Source organism: Salmo trutta, chromosome 14, assembly GCF_901001165.1.
Source record: "Salmo trutta chromosome 14, fSalTru1.1, whole genome shotgun sequence".
NCBI classification, from domain to species: domain Eukaryota; kingdom Metazoa; phylum Chordata; class Actinopteri; order Salmoniformes; family Salmonidae; genus Salmo; species Salmo trutta.
Window position 1 is genome coordinate 10,519,284 of NC_042970.1, and position 17,961 is coordinate 10,537,244.

Sequence of the window (17,961 nt, forward strand, 5' to 3'; positions counted from 1 at the left end):
CCGCAGATAGACAGAGACAAAGGCCATGTGAGGCGAACTCGATTCTAACGACCTGTGAGCTTCTATTCTTCTCATATTAACAGTTGATAAAACAAAAATGGACAATAGAAAAATAGCTAAATGAATGTGCAGATCTTTCGTGTAATGGCTTTAGTCATTTTTCCGTATAATACATGTGGATTTATTGGTTGATTGTTATAACACAATATGGTAATGTTTGACTGTTTTTCCCCACCGGACTTGAAAGGCTGTGTGCCTCCGCTTGGGTCGGTCATGGTGAGCTAGCGTAGCACAGCCTGATTAATAGCCTTCTGTCTCTCCTTTCCTGGGATTACTCCCTTTCTCCCTCCTTCTCTCTTTCCCTCTTTCCCCCTCCCTCTCTCTCCGTCCCTCTCCACACCACCACTACCCTGTTATTACTGCTGGGCTGAAGCAGGAGCGATGGTGGGAACTGAACCGTATCAAAACCCAAACCACCAGTATGCTACTACTACCCCATGATGGATCGGGATATATACAACGTCTAACATCTAACAACACGGGACCAGGTGCTTCCAATTTGTACCATGCGGCACAAACATGGTGAACAAAACCCAAATTAAAGGCTTTGGTTGAAGGGAGGAGATGAAACAAATGTTACGGCCCCTCTCTCTGACTGACAGTCCACAACGTTAGGTTTTTTTCCTCACTTTGGCACCCAGAGCCCAATCATGTTCTCAGGATGTCACGAGATAATGTTTTTTTCTAAACGCACTATGCATGTGATGATATGTTTCTTAAATTTTTCACCTTTATTTAAGTAGGCAAGTCAGTTAAGAACAAATTCTTATTTACAATGACGGCCTACCCCAGCCAAACCCTAACCCAGACAAAGTCTAGGCCAATTGTGTGCCGAGCTACAGGACTCCCAAACATGGCCAGGTGTGATACAGCCTGGAATCGAACCGCTGCGCCACTCGGGAGCCACAAGTGTTTTAAGCCTATGTTAGAGTGTATCCTAGGCATGTTTAAGGACATTGCCCTCTGGCTTGGCGATGGGTTAGCCTACACCTTCTCTCTGCTCTCCCTGGCCCCGGCCGCCCTGCGCTTGCCTGTGGTTGTTATGTAATTTGTGTAACAGTGTTGACGGAGCAGAGTGATTGACTGGATGTTTCAGAAATCGGTCTTCTTGTCTTTGATCTCGGAAACCTCTTGTCCCTCAGCAGAAAAGATGACCCAGCGAGGGCCTACAGGTGAACCAATACTCTCAGAGCTGACCCCTGACCCCAGTAGACGTATTGATATGTGGTGACAGAGTGAGGTGCTTTAAGGGGTCATGGTCAGAGGATTTGCTCGTACCATCGCAGGTCTGTGTGGATTTAGAGGTCATTCATATCTCTATACGGTACAAACGTAAAACTATACCTCATTTCAATGCTAAACAAATATCCTCAGCGTTGACCTTACGTACGTCAGAAGGCGATCCTAGCAGTAGAGTGTTAGTATGCATTTCAACACCCTGTCAGCAGATGTTGCCATGCCGTTCTACCGCTAAAGAGCTGCTACACCGAGTTGTGTTTGCATTGTGTTTGCATTGTGTTTGCATTGTGTTTGCATGACGAAAGCTACCTGTTATTGTATTTTTTTTTTTATAGCTGTGTGGTGTAGCAGGTCTGCTGTGTGTTACACTCCAAAGCGTTAACAGTGATAGATGCTAGGCAGCACTACTCACAGCGCCCCTGTTGTTCTTCAGTTCCCCGTGACAGCTGAGGATGCGGGAGCTGTCAATGAGCAGGTCTCTCTGGCTGTCTTCCAGGTAGAGGAGGCGCTCCTTGTAGAAACGGCACTCTGACTCACCCGTCTGGGTGTTGATCTCAGCCACGATGCTCTGGATCATGTTGATCTGGTGACAAGAAGAGGGAATGAAAAGTGTGGTTTAAGTTTTTTTTGTGTGTGTGGGGGGGGGGGGGGGGGGTTGTTAGTGGGGGGTTGTGTGTGTGTGGGGTACGGGTGTGTGTGTGTGTGTGTGTGTGTGTGGGGGGGGGGGGTTGTTAGTGGGGGGTTGTGTGTGTGGGGGGTACGGGTGTGTGGGGGGCACGGGTGTGTGTGTGTGGGGGTTGGAGTGTTAGTGGGGATTTGTGTGTGTGGGGGGGGGGGGGGTGTTAGTGGGGGGTGTGTGTGTGGAGGGGTAGGGGTGTTAGTGGGGGGGTTGTGTGTGTGGGGGGGGGTGGGGGTGTTAGTGGGGGGTTTGTGTGTGGGGGGGTGTTAGTGCGGGGTTGTGTATGTTTATGCATTCATGTCTATCACCAAATCCACTCACTGCCTCATCCAGGTGTTGACGGTCCGGATGGTCGTTAGGCGTGTGTTTGAGGATCTCCCTGAGCAGTAGAGGGTATTTGACCAGCCGGCTCCTGGGTATATCCAGGAAGTTCCACAGGTCCAGCTTCCTGCTGAAGGGCGACTCCAGGCAGCGCTGCAGGAAGTCATGCACCCGGTGATCCTGCTTCTTATGGTCCAGCAGAGCTTTGGCTGCCACCTGGTTACTGCAGTACGAGTTGTAGGAGTCCAGACATGGTAACTGGTGGAGGGAGGAGGGAGGGAGAGAGAGAGGTGGGGAAGAGAAAAAGGTGAGGGAGAGGTCAGTAATTGAGTTTCTCCTTCAGTCAAGTTAATATTTATTGCAGGATCTCTTATGCAGTGTGTATGTTCCATAATTCTTTTTGAGGTCGGATGAAAAACTTATCACGGTTTTCGATATCTGATCAAATATTTCAGTTGTGTTAAGTTTTTATTTGCCGACTTTATTACTTTTCATTCCTTAAAGTCATCATCTCATCCTGCTCAGGCAGTAATAGCCAGCCAGACAACTTTATCTCTTTATCTCTGTGCTTAGCTAGGCTAGCCTGCCTATTTAGCTAGGCTAGCCTGCCTATCTAGCTAGGCTAGCCTGCCTATCTAGCTAGGCTAGCCTGCCTATCTAGCTAGGCTAGCCTGCCTATCTAGCTAGGCTAGCCTGCCTATTTAGCTTGGCTAGCCTGCCTATTTAGCTAGGCTAGCCTGCCTATTTGGCTAGACTAGCCTGCCTATTGGCTAGCCTGTGATCACACTCTCCGTAGCCGATGTGAGTAAGACCTTTAAACAGGTCAACATTCACAAGGCCGCAGGGCCAGACGGATTACCATGACTTGTAGTCAGAGCATGTGCTGACCAACTAGAAAGTGTCTTCACTGACATTTTCTACCTCTCCCTGACTGAGTCTGTAATACCTACATGTTTCAAGCAGACCACCATAGTCCCTGTGCCCAAGAACGCCAAAGTAACATGTCTAAATGACTATGTACCTGTAGCACTCACGTCTGTGGCTATGAAATGCTTTGAAAGGCTGGTCATGGCCCACATCAACACCATTATCCCAGAAACCATAGACCCACACCAATTTGCATACCGCCCCAACAGATCCACAGTTGACGCAATCTCTATTACCCTCCACACTGGCCTTTCCCACCTGGACAAAAGGAACACCTATGTGAGAATACTGTTCATTGACTACAGCTCAGCGCTCAACACCATAGTGCCCTCAAAGCTCATCAATAAGCTAAGGACCTTGGGACTAAACACCTCCCTCTGCAACTGGATCCTGGACTTCCTGACAGCCGCCCCCAGGTGGTGAGGGTAGGCAACAGCACATCTGCCACACTGATCCTCTGCCACCCTTAGGGGTGCGTGCTTAGTCCCCTCCTGTACTCCCTGTTCACCCATAACTGCATGGCCAAGCTCAACTCCAACACCATCATTACATTTGCCGACGACACAATGGTGGTAGGCCTGATCACCAACAACAATGAGACAGCCTATAGGGAGGTCAGAGACCTGGCCGTGTGGTACCACGTAATCAAGACAAAGGAGATGATCGTGGACTACAGGAAAAGGATCTCTACAGATCCAGGATCTCTATCCCAGGCAGTGTCAGAGGAAGGCCCTAAAAACTGTCAAAGACTCCAGCCACCATAGTCATAGAACGTTCTCTTTTTCTGCAAGACAAGTGGTACAGGAGCACATGGTCCAGGTTCAAAAGGCTCCTTAACAACTTCTACCCCCAAGCCATAAGACTGCAGAACAGTTAAATGGCTACCCGGACTATTTGCATTTTCTTAAAACAGCATTGTTGGTTAAGGGATTTTAAGTAAGCATTTCACTGTAAGGTCTACACCTGTTGTATTCCGCACATGAGACAAATAACATTTGATTTGATTGGAGTTCTAGATCTGTGTAGGTCTACCATACAACAAGTCTCTTCATCTTTAAATGGACCGCCAGATCTATTCAATATATATACTGTACCTGGTCTACATCACATTGAACACTATAGGAATGTCACTGGGCTGGTGCAGTCATAGCCAGAACGATGTCAGTGTTAATGTAACCGATAGGTAAATGAAGGCCTTAACCAGGTCATCTACCATGGAAATTAAGTGGAATTGGGAAATATGTAGTCTATTACGCAACCACATTGACATCTTTCTGCAGTGGAACGGAGTTCAGAGGAGAGGTGGGACTAGGGCAAGTAAACAGATGAGAAGCAGAAGAGGCTCTCCGCGTTCCTGTCAAGCATGCATTGTTTTCCTCCATAACTACCTAGTGTAAACAGGAAGTAGGGATGGAGGGAAAGAGGGATGGGAGAGGAGCTGCTCAGCATCCTTACACTAACAAACAGCCCTGGACACACTAACACACTTCACAACACTGCAGAACTTGCCTGGTTCCAGCTCAGTGTCCAGCTAAAGTGTTACTGCACGTATTGTGAGGAAGTTAAGATTGCATGTTAGTTAAGAGCTTTGGTTTTAACCTCCACACAGGGTAACCTGACTTCACACCAATAGAGGTTTCTCTGGGTCAACAACAGCTACTGTTGTTGTGTGAACCCCAGAGGTCAACTGACAGAGCTCTGAGTACACACACACACACACACACACACACACACACACACACACACACACACACACACACACACACACACACACACACACACACACACACACACACACACACAGAGAGGCGTTAATTGGGAATCAAAAAATAACTTGGCCAAAAGGGCCTTAAGACACAGGGGATGAATCTGTTTTTATAAGATAGCTCCATTATGGAAAACAAACATCTCAGGCTGCCTCGTAAACTAGCTGTTTTGGGGTTCTGGATGGCTTGAAGTCATTCCTCAGAAAAGTTTCAAGTAAATTGATGCTGCTGAAAGGATGTGACATAAGTCCCGTGTGGCTCCGTTGGTAGAGCGTGGTGTTTGTAACGCCAGGGTTGTGGGTTCGATTCCCACGGTGGACCAGTACGGAGAAGAAAAAAATGCATGAAATGTATGCATTCACTACTGTAAGTCGCTCTGGATAAGAGCGTCTGCTGAATGACTAAAATGTTTTTTAAAAAACAACATAAAAATCATGCTAATCCTGAGCAGGACATTTGACATGCCTCTCAACCTGATTAATAGACTAAACTGGATCTCTGTAACAACCCTCTTCTCTACTTTGTTGCAGAAGTACATGTTGTTGGTTGCTAGATATCCCCACCTTGGGCATGTGTAGTATGAACGTACAACTGCCTGATTTCTCGCAAAGTAAAAATCGGAATTAAAACTATTAAAACAATTAGATAATAAAGTTAATTTATCTGTTTTTCCTGTTTACGTCATAGGTCATGAAACCCTCACCACCCTATATTATTACAACAGCATTATAACATCAGGCGGATGAACGGTCTTACCCAGTCCATTAGCATTATAACAGCATTATAACATCAGGGAGATGAACGGTCTTACCCAGTCCACTAGCATTATAACAGCATTATAACATCAGGGAGATGAACGGTCTTACCCAGTCCACTAGCATTATAACAGCATTATAACATCAGGGAGATGAACGGTCTTACCCAGTCCACTAGCATTATAACAGCATTATAACATCAGGGCAATGAACGGTCTTACCCAGTCCACTAGCATTATAACAGCATTATAACATCAGGGAGATGAACGGTCTTACCCAGTCCACTAGCATTATAACAGCATTATAACATCAGGGGAATGAACGGTCTTACCCAGTCCACTAGAATGTGTCCCACAGTTTCCGTAGAGCCGTCTGGTTTCCTGGCCTCTCGCAGTCGACTCAGCAGATCTGAGGGAGGAGAGGGAGGAGAGGTCTCAGCCTCTGTCTAACGGCTCTTTTAGGTGTAAGAACTACGCGTGTGTGTGTGTGTGGATGTGTGTGTGTGTGTGTGTGTGTGTGTGTGTGGATGTGTGTGTGGATGTGTGTGTGTGTGTGTGTGTGTGTGTGTGTGTGTGTGTGTGTGTGTGTGTGTGTGTGTGTGTGTGTGTGTGTGTGTGTGTGGATGTGTGTGTGTGGATGTGTGCCTGTGTGACTCTGTGTGTGATGGCTTCTGTGTTTGTGTGAGCAACTGTGTTTCTTTGCACATCCCTACCCTGTGGTTCTACACTTTGCAAGCTTCCATTCTCACCTTCATGCAACGGAATGAGGGAGTCTAGCGTTCCGAAGATCTGGGTGAGTTCATGCTCTGTCATAATGGACAGCTTCAGCATGGGGTCATGGTACGCCTGCAGGTACAGAGAGAGGAGAACGCTTCAATTAAAACAGTAACAATGAAACCAAACTCCATTTATCCCCTTATATTACTCATGTGCTTCATTAAAACACGCTTTAGAAGCATTGAAAGCTGAATCAAGCCTGTGCTCTAAAGATGGAAAAACCCTTGGGGTTTTGGCATGTTAATTGGTAGCTTGTGGTGTGGACATCTACAAGTGGTTGACCCAGATAAATTACTTGAGCCAAGCGTAGATGAGTCATATAAACTACACACCCAATATAAGTAAAAAAAAACATTTTCCAAAACAGCACTAAGAAAGGTAACTGACGTCAAATGGGACATGTCCAGAAGATATTAAAGATATTTTCAGAAACAGTATTGGACATAAATAACCTAAACATCTGTTGGTGTCTTGTACATCCCATTCAGAACATGTGGACATTCACAGAACACGTAGCCTAATGGTCATTCATAGAACACGTAGCCTGATGGTCATTCACAGAACACGTAGCCTGATGGTCATTCACAGAACACGTAGCCTAATGGTCATTCATAGAACACGTAGCCTGATGGTCATTCATAGAACACGTAGCCTAATGGTCATTCACAGAACACGTAGCCTAATGGTCATTCACAGAACACGTAGCCTAATAGTCATTCACAGAACACGTAGCCTAATGGTCATTCACAGAACACGTAGCTTAATGGTCATTCACAGAACACGTAGCTTAATGGTCATTCACAGAACACGTAGCCTAATGGTAATTCACAGAACACGTAGCCTAATGGTCATTCACAGAACACGTAGCCTAATGGTCATTCACAGAACACGTAGCCTAATAGTCATTCACAGAACCTGTAGCCTAATGGTCATTCGCAGAACACGTATCCTAATAGTCATTCACAGAACACGTAGCTTAATGGTCATTCACAGAACACGTAGCTTAATGGTCATTCATAGAACACGTAGCCTAATGGTCATTCACAGAACACGTAGCTTAATGGTCATTCACAGAACACGTAGCTTAATGGTCAGTGCTGTGTGAGTAACAAAGTCTTGGGGGAAACCACACACACACACACACACACACACACACACACACACACACACACACACACACACACACACACACACACACACACACACACACACACACACACACACACACACACACACACACACACACACACACACACACTCTTAGGTGTGTGATTGTGGGAGTACAGGGGAAACCGGAGACTGGCTGATCACCAGGGTAGAATAACTTAGCTGTGATAGGCTCAATGAAAAGGAAAGAGTGAAATGATCTTGATTGAAAAAGCAGCTGGTACCTTCTTGGCCAGCTTCAGATCCTCAATGAGATCCCGCTCGCCCTGAGAAAGCTCAAAGATGGCCTGCAAACACACAGAGGAAGTAGAGACAACGAGAGAATGGTGAAACAAGGTTCCTTGTTTAGTCAAACATCTCAGAAAAACAACAAGTCATCAGCTATTTTACCACCATGAACAAATAAAGAACATTGAAAACATATAAACATTATTTATTTATTTCTTTCTGTCTTTTCAGAAAAAGGAGTACATGTATGAAATAACAAATGGCAGACTGACAAATCTAAAGGTCTTTCCAGAAAGATGAGCTTTCAACACTTCGCCTCTCTAAAGCCACAAGACTTCTGTTGTGCACACAGAGAGAAAAGCATAGGACCACGTTGACCCCTAAAAATGCAATACTTCCCAGTGGACAGCTGGGTTCTGTTGTGAACCCCCTATCCCATATCCCCTGTCCTTTGATGTCTACTCTGTGTGGCCTGAGAGGAGGAGGCCTCATTCCAGTGGAGGGAGGGTTGGGCATGTTTCAGACAGCCCTGCTAATTTGAACTGTTAAAACTGTGAAGTGATATAGCACTCGATCCCCTCTGTGACTGAGTTTAAGCCTGGGAGAGTGGAAGAGTTCTCCAGGAGCAGAGAGATAGAGAGAGAGAGAACGAGAGAGAGGGCAGAGAGAAAGAGAGAGAGAGAGAGTGAGAGATGGCAAAGAGAGAGAGGGGGGGAGGGGCGAGCTAGAGAGAGAGGGGGGAGAAAGATAGAGGGAGAGCTAGAGAGAGGGGAGAGATATAGAAAGAAAGTGAGAGGAGGGAGAGACAGAGAGAGGGGAAAGAGAGAAAGACAGAGAGCGAGAGAGGAGGGAGAGATAGAGGGAGGGGAGAGCAAGAGAGGGAGAGAGAGGAGAGAGAAAGACAGAGGGGGATGAGGGAGAGATAGAGAAAGATAGAGAGAGGGGATTAGGGAGAGCTAGAGTAAGGGGAGAGAGAGAGAAAGATAGAGAGAGAGGATTAGGGATAGCTGGAGAGAGTGGAGAGAGAGAGCAAAAGACAGAGAGGGGTGAGAGAAAAATAAGCAGCTGGGACGTTAGTGGAGCCCCTCCCTCCACTCCTGACCCTGTTGTTCCTCTGTAAGACGGCTGTGGGTTTCCCAGCAGTGCTTACCAGGCAGGATCTGCTCATAGACTAGGGAATCTCTCTTTCTGGGTTTGGGTTTTGCCATGGGCACTTAATCTAAGCATATTTCATGCATTCTAGAATATGTACATCCTTGGTATAACCATGCTATTCTAAGAGTTTAAACACACACACAACCTCCAATTTAATGTTAGTTAAACTCCTTGAAATCAAAGCCAGACGAAAACCTTCTGGTCTAAACGTTGCATTACACTATACAGGAGCAGTGAGCAGGTATTTTCTATCATTTTGTAACAGTGTTCTCCCATGGTAACCCTGAGGAAAACTCTTACCTCCTGGCGTTTGATTTCCTTAGAGGACAGCATCTGGTGCCCGAGGCGCACGTCAAAGGTCTCGCTCCACAGCTTGCTGTCTCGCCGCTTGGTGTTGGCAGGCGGGGCCGGCCGCGTCCATGGTCGAGGAGGCATGACCGTCTCCGTCCGACTCTCACTGCGGAAGCTGATGGAACGCTGCGGAATAGAAAGAGACACAAAGATGAGAAAAATTCCCCTTCACGGGACACCTTCACGGGACACCTTCACGGGACAACTTCACGGGACACCTTCACTGGACACCAACCCAGAAGGTATGAAAAGACAATACAAACACATCTTATGTCTGATATCTGAATGTTACTGTAATGATGATAATGAGACCTTATAAGAGGGTCATACATGCTTATTACAAGCGTTACAATGCATTATAACCACAGGATAATGTATTAAACCTCTAGGTTGTATTTGTAAAGTGTTACTAACGACATTACTGTAATTAAGCATTTAGTCACTCTTTATATGTACCTGCAGCGGTTGTCCTCTGTGGTCATATTTGTCAGCATAGATATCTTATGATGTGGTGTACTGTTGTACCTGCAGTGTTTGTCCTATGCGCTTCAGAGGAGCAGTCTTGACTGGAGGTATGAGGTTGGCCAGCGAGGTGACGCGGGACAGAGGCTTCACACGCTTGTTACTGGGCTCCTAGAATACAGTAGACACAGAGATACACCTTGTTGTGAACACACAGTCAGATACAAACATTAACAGCACATAGAGGAAAAGAACATCCCATAAAAGTCTGGATAGATGAAGACAAGATGAGGGTGTAGACTGGTGTGTGAGGCAGATTAAAGACAGTGGGGAGAAGAGCCTTAGGATGCCCTTCCATTCATTCTGCATCACTCCTTCAGGATAACAGAAGAAGAGATCCAAACCCCAGTGGTTACAGTCAGACAGAATCATCAGGGGAAAAACAGGCTGACGGAAAGAGAATATCTGCCACCCGCCAAACCCTCAGCAGCATTAACACTCTATTCTCCCATCCTCAATTTCCTCTCCCCTGCTCTCTCTCCCCTCTCCTGCTCTCTCCCCTCCCCTGCTCTCTCTCCCCTCTCCTGCTCTCTCCCCTCTCCTGCTCTCTCCCCTCTCCTGCTCTCTCTCTCTCCTCTCCTGCTCTCTCCCTGCTCTCCTCCCCTCTCCTGCTCTCCTCTCTCTCTCTCTCCTCTCCTGCTCTCTCTCCCCTCTCCTGCTCTCTCTCCCCTCTCCTGCTCTCTCTCCCTCTCCTGCTCTCTCTCCCCTCTCCTGCTCTCTCCCCTCTCCTGCTCTCTCTCTCCTCTCCTGCTCTCTCCTCTCTCTCCTCTCCTGCTCTCTCTCCTCTCCTGCTCTCTCTCCTCTCCTGCTCTCTCTCCCCTCTCCTGCTCTCTCTCCCCTCTCCTGCTCTCTCTCCCCTCTCCTCCTCTCTCCCCTCTCCTGCTCTCTCTCCCCTCTCCTGCTCTCTCCCCTCTCCTGCGCTCTCTCCCCTCTCCTGCGCTCTCTCCTCCTCTGCTCTCTCTCCTCTCCTGCTCTCTCTCCTCTCCTGCTCTCTCTCCTCTCCTGTTCTCTCTCCCTCTCCTGCTCTCTCTCCTCTCCTGCTCTCTCCCCTCTCCTGCTCTCTCTCCTCTCTCCTGCTCTCCCCCTCTCCTGCTCTCTCCCCTCTCCTGCTCTCTCCTGCTCTCCTCTCTCTCTCCCTCTCCTGCTCTCTCTCCCTCTCCTGCTCTCTCTCCCTCTGCGTCCTGCTCTTCCCTCCCCTCTCCTCCTCTTTCCTCCCCTCTCCTCGCTCCCGTCTCCCCTCTCCTGGCCTCTACTCCCTACGCTCCTGCTCTCTCTCTCCTCCTTCCTGCTCTCTCCCCTCTCCTGGCTGCCTCATCAATCTCTCCTCTCGCTGTCTCTCTCCCCTATCCCGTGCTCTCCATCTCTCCCCTCGTCCTTGCTCTCTCCTCCCCTCTCCTGCCTCTCTCTCCCTCCTATCCTGCTCTCGAGTCCTCCACTCCCCCCGCTCTCTCACCCTCGTCTCTGCTCTCTCCTGCTCTCCTCTCCCCTCTCCGTGCTCTCTCTTCTCTCCATCTCCCCTCTCCTGCTCTCTCTCCTCTCCTGCTCTCTCTCCTCTCCTGCTCTCTCCCTCCCTGCTCCTCTGCTCCTCCCCTCTCCTCTTCATCTGCTCTCTCTCCCCCTCTCCTGCTCTCTCTCCACGCTATCCTGCGCGTCTCTCCTCTCCTGCGTCTGCATCTCCCCTCTCCTGCTCTCCTCTCTCCCCTCATCCCTGCTCTCTCTCCTCTCTCCTGCTCTCTCTCCCCTCTCCTGCTCTCTCTCCCCTCTCCTGCTCTCTCTCCCCTCTCCTGCTCTCTCTCTCTCCCTCTCCTCTGCTCTCTCCTGCTCCTGCTCTCTCTCCCCTCTCCTGCTCTCTCCCCTCTCCTGCTCTCTCCCCTCTCCTGCTCTCTCCTGCTCTCTCCTGCGCTCTCTCCCCTCTCCTGCTCTCTCTCCCCTCTCCTGCTCTCTCCTGCTCTCTCTCCCCTCTCCTGCTCTCTCCTGCTCTCTCCCCTCTCCTGCTCTCTCCTGCTCTCTCTCCCCTCTCCTGCTCTCTCTCTCCTCTCCTGCTCTCTCTCCCCTCTCCTGCTCTCTCTCCCCTCTCCTGCTCTCTCCTGCTCTCTCTCCCCTCTCCTGCTCTCTCTCCCCTCTCCTGCTCTCTCTCCCCTCTCCTGCTCTCTCTCCCCTCCCCTGCTCTCTCCCCTCTCCTTGTCGGTGCCTTTGCAGAGGCGCCCTGTGTCGTCACTGCAGCTATTTGATCAGTATTCTGGGAAAACAGTATTTTCAGACCGAGTTCTCCCTCTTCACAATTCACGCTTACCTGCTTCACATGTTCACGCGTACAGACAGACAGACAGACAGACAGACAGACAGACAGACAGACAGACAGACAGACAGACAGACAGACAGACAGACAGACAGACAGACAGACAGACAGACAGACAGACAGACAGACAGACAGACAGACAGACAGACAGACAGACAGACAGACAGACAGAGATGTGGTTCTGCAGTAAAAAGCAGGGCCAGTAAATCATCAACAGTGACAATACAAATCAGACTGTACAAATGCTGTCAATTTGAACATTATCTACCATCTACTCACAACGGGATCCATTCCCTATTTAATGAAAGCCTACTTGCTTCCTTAGGTTGTATCCCAAATAGCACCCTATTCCTCTATAAAGTGCACTACTTTTGACCAGGTCCCCATATGGCTCTGGTCTAAAGTAGTGCACTATATAGGTCAGTGTTTCCCAACCCAGGTCCTCCAGAACCCCCAACAGATTGTATTGTAACCCTGGTCCTCCAGAACCCCCAACAAATTGTATTGTAACCCTGGTCCTCCAGAACCCCCAAAAGATTGTATTGTAACCCTGGTCCTCCAGAACCCCCAACAGATTGTATTATAACCCTGGTCCTCCAGAACCCCCAACAGATTGTATTGTAACCCTGGTCCTCCAGAACCCCCAACAGATTGTATTGTAACCCTGGTCCCCCAGAACCCCCAACAGATTGTATTATAACTCTGGTCCTCCAGAACCCCCAACAGATTGTATTGTAACCCTGGTCCTCCAGAACCCCCAACAGATTGTATTGTAACCCTGGTCCCCCAGAACCCCCAACAGATTGTATTGTAACCCTGGTCCTCCAGAACCCCAAACAGATTGTATTGTAACCCTGGTCCTCCAGAACCCCCCAACAGATTGTATTGTAACCCTGGTCCCCCAGAACCACCAATAGTTTGTATTGTAACCCTGGTCCCCCAGAACCCCCAACAGATTGTATTGTAACTCTGGTCCTCCAGAACCCCCAACAGATTGTATTATAACTCTGGTCCTCCAGAACCCCCAACAGATTGTATTGTAACCCTGGTCCCCCAGAACCCCCAACAGATTGTATTGTAACCCTGGTCCCCCAGAACCCCCAACAGTTTGTATTGTAACCCTGGTCCCCCAGAACCCCCAACAGGTTGTATTGTAACTCTTGTCCTCCAGAACCCCCAACAGATTGTATTGTAACCCTGGTCCTCCAAAACCCACAACAGATTGTATTGTAACTCTGGACAAATACACCTGATTGAAACAAATGATGTTGTTTCAATACTACTTATGCAACAACAGACTGGCTGAATTTAGCTCTAGGACCTCAAGGCTCTGCTACTCCGACATAAAACATGTTACACAATCTGTTCTGCTGTTTTAAATTGACTTGCCAATCAATGTCATTACCAGCAGCAGCAGCTCCCTCAGTCATTTAGCACATCCCCTGTCTCACTGAGAGGCTCTGATCTCTACAGGGGAGATACAGTGAGGGAAAAAAAGTATTTGATCCCCTGCTGATTTTGTACGTTTGCCCACTGACAAAGAAATGATCAGTCTATAATTTTAATGGAAGGTTTATTTGAACAGTGAGAGACAGAATAACAACAAGAAAATCCATAAAAACGCATGCCAAAAATGTTATAAAATGATTTGCATTTTAATGAGGGAAATAAGTATTTGACCCCTCTGCAAAACATGACTTAGTACTTGGTGGCAAAACCCTTGTTGGCAATCACAGAGGTCAGACGTTTCTTGTAGTTGGCAGCCAGGTTTGCACACATCTCAGGAGGGATTTTGTCCCACTCCTCTTTGCAGATCTTCTCCAAGTCATTAAGGTTTCGAGGCTGACGTTTGGCAACTCGAACCTTCAGCTCCCTCCACAGATTTTCTATGGGATTAAGGTCTGGAGACTGGCTAGGCCACTCCAGGACCTTAATGTGCTTCTTCTTGAGCCACTCCTTTGTTGCCTTGGCCGTGTGTTTTGGGTCATTGTCATGCTGGAATACCCATCCATAACCCATTTGCAATGCCCTGGCTGAGAGAAGGAGGTTTTCACCCAAGATTTGACGGTACATGGCCCCGTCCATCGTCCCTTGGATGCGGTGAAGTTGTCCTGTCCCCTTAGCAGAAAAACACCCCCAAAGCATAATGTTTCCACCTCCATGTTTGACGGTGGGGATGGTGTTCTTGGGGTCATAGGCAGGATTCCTCCTCCTCCAAACACGGCGAGTTGAGTTGATGCCAAAGAGCTCCATTTTGGTCTCATCTGACCACAACACTTTCACCCAGTTGTCCTCTGAATCATTCAGATGTTCATTGGCAAATTTCAGATGGGCATGAATATGTGCTTTCTTGAGCAGGGGGACCTTGCGGGCGCTGCAGGATTTCAGTCCTTCACGGCGTAGTGTGTTACCAATTGTTTTCTTGGTGACTATGGTCCCAGCTGCCTTGAGATCATTGACAAGATCCTCCTGTGTAGTTCTGGGCTGATTCCTCACCATTCTCATGATCATTGCAACTCCACAAGGTAAGATCTTGCATGGAGCCCCAGGCCGAGGGAGATTGACAGTTCTTTTGTGTTTTTTCCATTTGTGAATAATCGCACCAACTGTTGTCACCTTCTCACCAAGCTGCTTGGCGATGGTCTTGTAGCCCATTCCAGCCTTGTGTAGGTCTACAATCTTGTCCCTGACATCCTTGGAGAGCTCTTTGGTCTTGGCCATGGTGGAGAGTTTGGAATCTGATTGATTGATTGCTTCTGTGGATAGTTGTCTTTTATACAGGTAACAAACTGAGATTAGGAGCACTCCCTTTAAGAGTGTGCTCCTAATCTCAGCTCGTTACCTGTATAAAAGACACCCGGGAGCCAGAAATCTTTCTGATTGAGAGGAGGTCAAATACTTATTTCCCTCATTAAAATGCAAATCAATTTATAACATTTTTGACATGGGTTTTTCTGGATTTTTTGTTGTTATTCTGTCTCTCACAGTTCAAATAAACCTACCATTAAAATTATAGACTGATCATTTCTTTGTCAGTGGGCAAACGTACAAAATCAGCAGGGGATCAAATACTATTTTCCCTCACTGTAGATAGTACAGAGGTAGTAGAGACTGATCTCTACAGGGGAGATCGATAGTACAGAGGTAGTAGAGACTGATCTCTACAGGGGAGATCGATAGTACAGAGGTAGTAGAGACTCTGATCTCTACAGGGGAGATAGATAGTACAGAGGTAGTAGAGACTGATCTCTACAGGGCAGATAGTACAGAGGTAGTAGAGACTGATCTCTACAGGGGAGATAGATAGTACAGAGGTAGTAGAGACTGATCTCTACAGGGGAGATAGATAGTACAGAGGTAGTAGAGACTGATCTCTACAGGGCAGATAGTACAGAGGTAGTAGAGACTGATCTCTACAGGGGAGATAGATAGTACAGAGGTAGTAGAGACTCTGATCTCTACAGGGGAGATCGATAGTACAGAGGTAGTAGAGACTGATCTCTACAGGGGAGATAGATAGTACAGAGGTAGTAGAGACTGATCTCTACAGGGGAGATAGATAGTACAGAGGTAGTAGAGACTGATCTCTACAGGGGAGATAGATAGTACAGAGGTAGTAGAGACTCTGATCTCTACAGGGGAGATCGATAGTACAGAGGTAGTAGAGGTATGACGAAATACATAACAGACTATTGGAGAAGTTACTTCACCTGTTATCGGTTTACCACTTAAATCAACTGATTAGATACAATAGAGTGTATCGCTCTTTCAAACGTTGTCTTCCTGTGTGTGTTTGACCTCATAAACCCTAAATGTCTTTCTTACACTGTCTTTTCCAATGTCTATTTTTCTTTCCTTTCGTTTTATTATTTCTTTCGACTTGCACAAACAGACAAATTCAGACACATGGTTTGGTTGTTCTAAAAAAGAACAGATGTATAAACAAAGCTTGTATAATTATCTAGGTCTCTCATATGCAAAGCTGCAGGAAGTAGGGGTTCTGAGTGTGCTGCAGTACCCCCTGAAAAATAAGAATTAAAAAATTATATCAATACAAATATATTTCACAAAAGTAGTGCACTGGGCTTTTACTAGTCCTGTATTAGCAGACCGATATAGCCGTCTGTAGCGCTGGCAAAATGCCCCCCGCCCCCAAACACTTTCCCGCGGCTATGTTCATATGAAGCCCGTTCTCAGAAAAACTAATAATAATAATATCCTTTAACTTAACACCTGTTGGAACTGTATATCATGTTCCTATAATGGCCTGATCAAACTGGCCCACGGGAGTTCTGTTAATCACATCTGAATCACATACACACACACACACACACGCACGCACGCACACACACACACACACACACACAAACGCACGCACGCACACGCACCGAGGGTGAGATTAGGCTGTGGCATGGGGCCCACAGCTCAATATGTACTGATGTTGGTCTGAACATGCCTCCAAGCTGCCTGTCCTGGATTGGAACTAGTAAATCAAAGCACATAGTGGTTTGACATATTGGGTAATTACATGATGGTGGAACACCAGATCTACAGCACTGTAACATACTTCATTGTGTACTCGTACCTCTTGTGCCTGTGATAACGCAAATAATTAGGGGAAAAAATCCAACAGCAATGAGGAAAAGTGTTTTGTGGCAACTTTCATTTATTTTTCAAAACAACTTGTACTGTCTGTCACGTCAACAAAAAAGCAGTCATCGATTCCCAGCGATAGTGTCACAAAGATCTCACAGAAAAGAGCTGTGTGTGTGTGTGTGTGTGTGTGTGTGTGTGTGTGTGTGTGTAGGGGGTGGGGGGGACTATACCATGCTACAGAAGTGATTTGTTTATAAACGTCAACATTTATTTTAGATACACTCACCTCCTCATTTTTCACATAAACAAAAGCAAACATTCAGCCTTGTTTAGCTGTAGGCCTATATTTCCTCCCAACTACGCACAGAACTGCTACAGCTACTACTCAAATCTGACTCAAATCTCCAGCCACTTCAACAATTCAAAATTGGATGTAATAAATGTATCACTAGTCAATTTAAACAATGCCACTTTATATAATGTTTACATACCCTACATTACTCATCTCATATGTATATACTGTACTCTATACCATCTACTGCATCCTGCCTATGCTGTCCGGCTATCTCTCATCCATATATTTATATGTACATATTCGTATTAATTCCTTTACACTTGTGTGTATAAGGTAGTTGTTGTGAAATTGTTAGATTACTTGTTAGATATTACTGCACGGTCGGAACTAGAAGCACAAGCATTTCGCTACACTCACCTTAACATCTGCTAACCATGTGTATGAGACCAATAACATTTGATTTGATTTACTAAAATTGAAATAATTATAATGAGAAAATGTGTTAGGTATTTAGGCACTTAAAAATACTTAAATCAGAATTTTTCAGCTGATAAACTTGCTCATTGAAACGTCAATAAAACACAACAAAAAAACAGATTTCAGTCAGAACACCTAGTTCTTCCCGGTGAGGTGAGTCAGTGACTAATAGGTTGGCACTAATCGCAGCTTATGTTCTGTTCATAGTTCATACAATCAGTAAAGCACTGCCTGTGCTGCCTGGACTCCTATCTCCCTGTCACAGCCAAAGCTGACATCCTGTCTGGCTGACAAACTAACGCCATCCAGACGTGGCTGCCAGGTTCTCGGGCCTCGTGGTGCCTACAA

The 17,961-nt window shown here is 46.9% G+C and overlaps 1 protein-coding gene across 3 annotated transcripts in view; it reads right to left on the reverse strand.

Moving 5' to 3' along the window:
• LOC115207378 (rho guanine nucleotide exchange factor 3) overlaps positions 1-17,961 on the reverse strand; it is a 114,325-nt gene that overhangs the window by 5,042 nt on the left and 91,322 nt on the right. For all 3 annotated transcript variants that reach the window (XM_029774412.1, XM_029774415.1, XM_029774414.1), the window contains 7 exons: positions 9,950-10,057; positions 9,374-9,550; positions 7,915-7,977; positions 6,496-6,592; positions 6,079-6,155; positions 2,300-2,557; positions 1,712-1,882 (listed from right to left, as the gene is read on the reverse strand). In XM_029774412.1, coding sequence (XP_029630272.1) covers positions 1,712-1,882; positions 2,300-2,557; positions 6,079-6,155; positions 6,496-6,592; positions 7,915-7,977; positions 9,374-9,550; positions 9,950-10,057 — 951 coding nt within the window. The remainder of the gene's footprint in view (positions 1-1,711; positions 1,883-2,299; positions 2,558-6,078; positions 6,156-6,495; positions 6,593-7,914; positions 7,978-9,373; positions 9,551-9,949; positions 10,058-17,961) is intronic.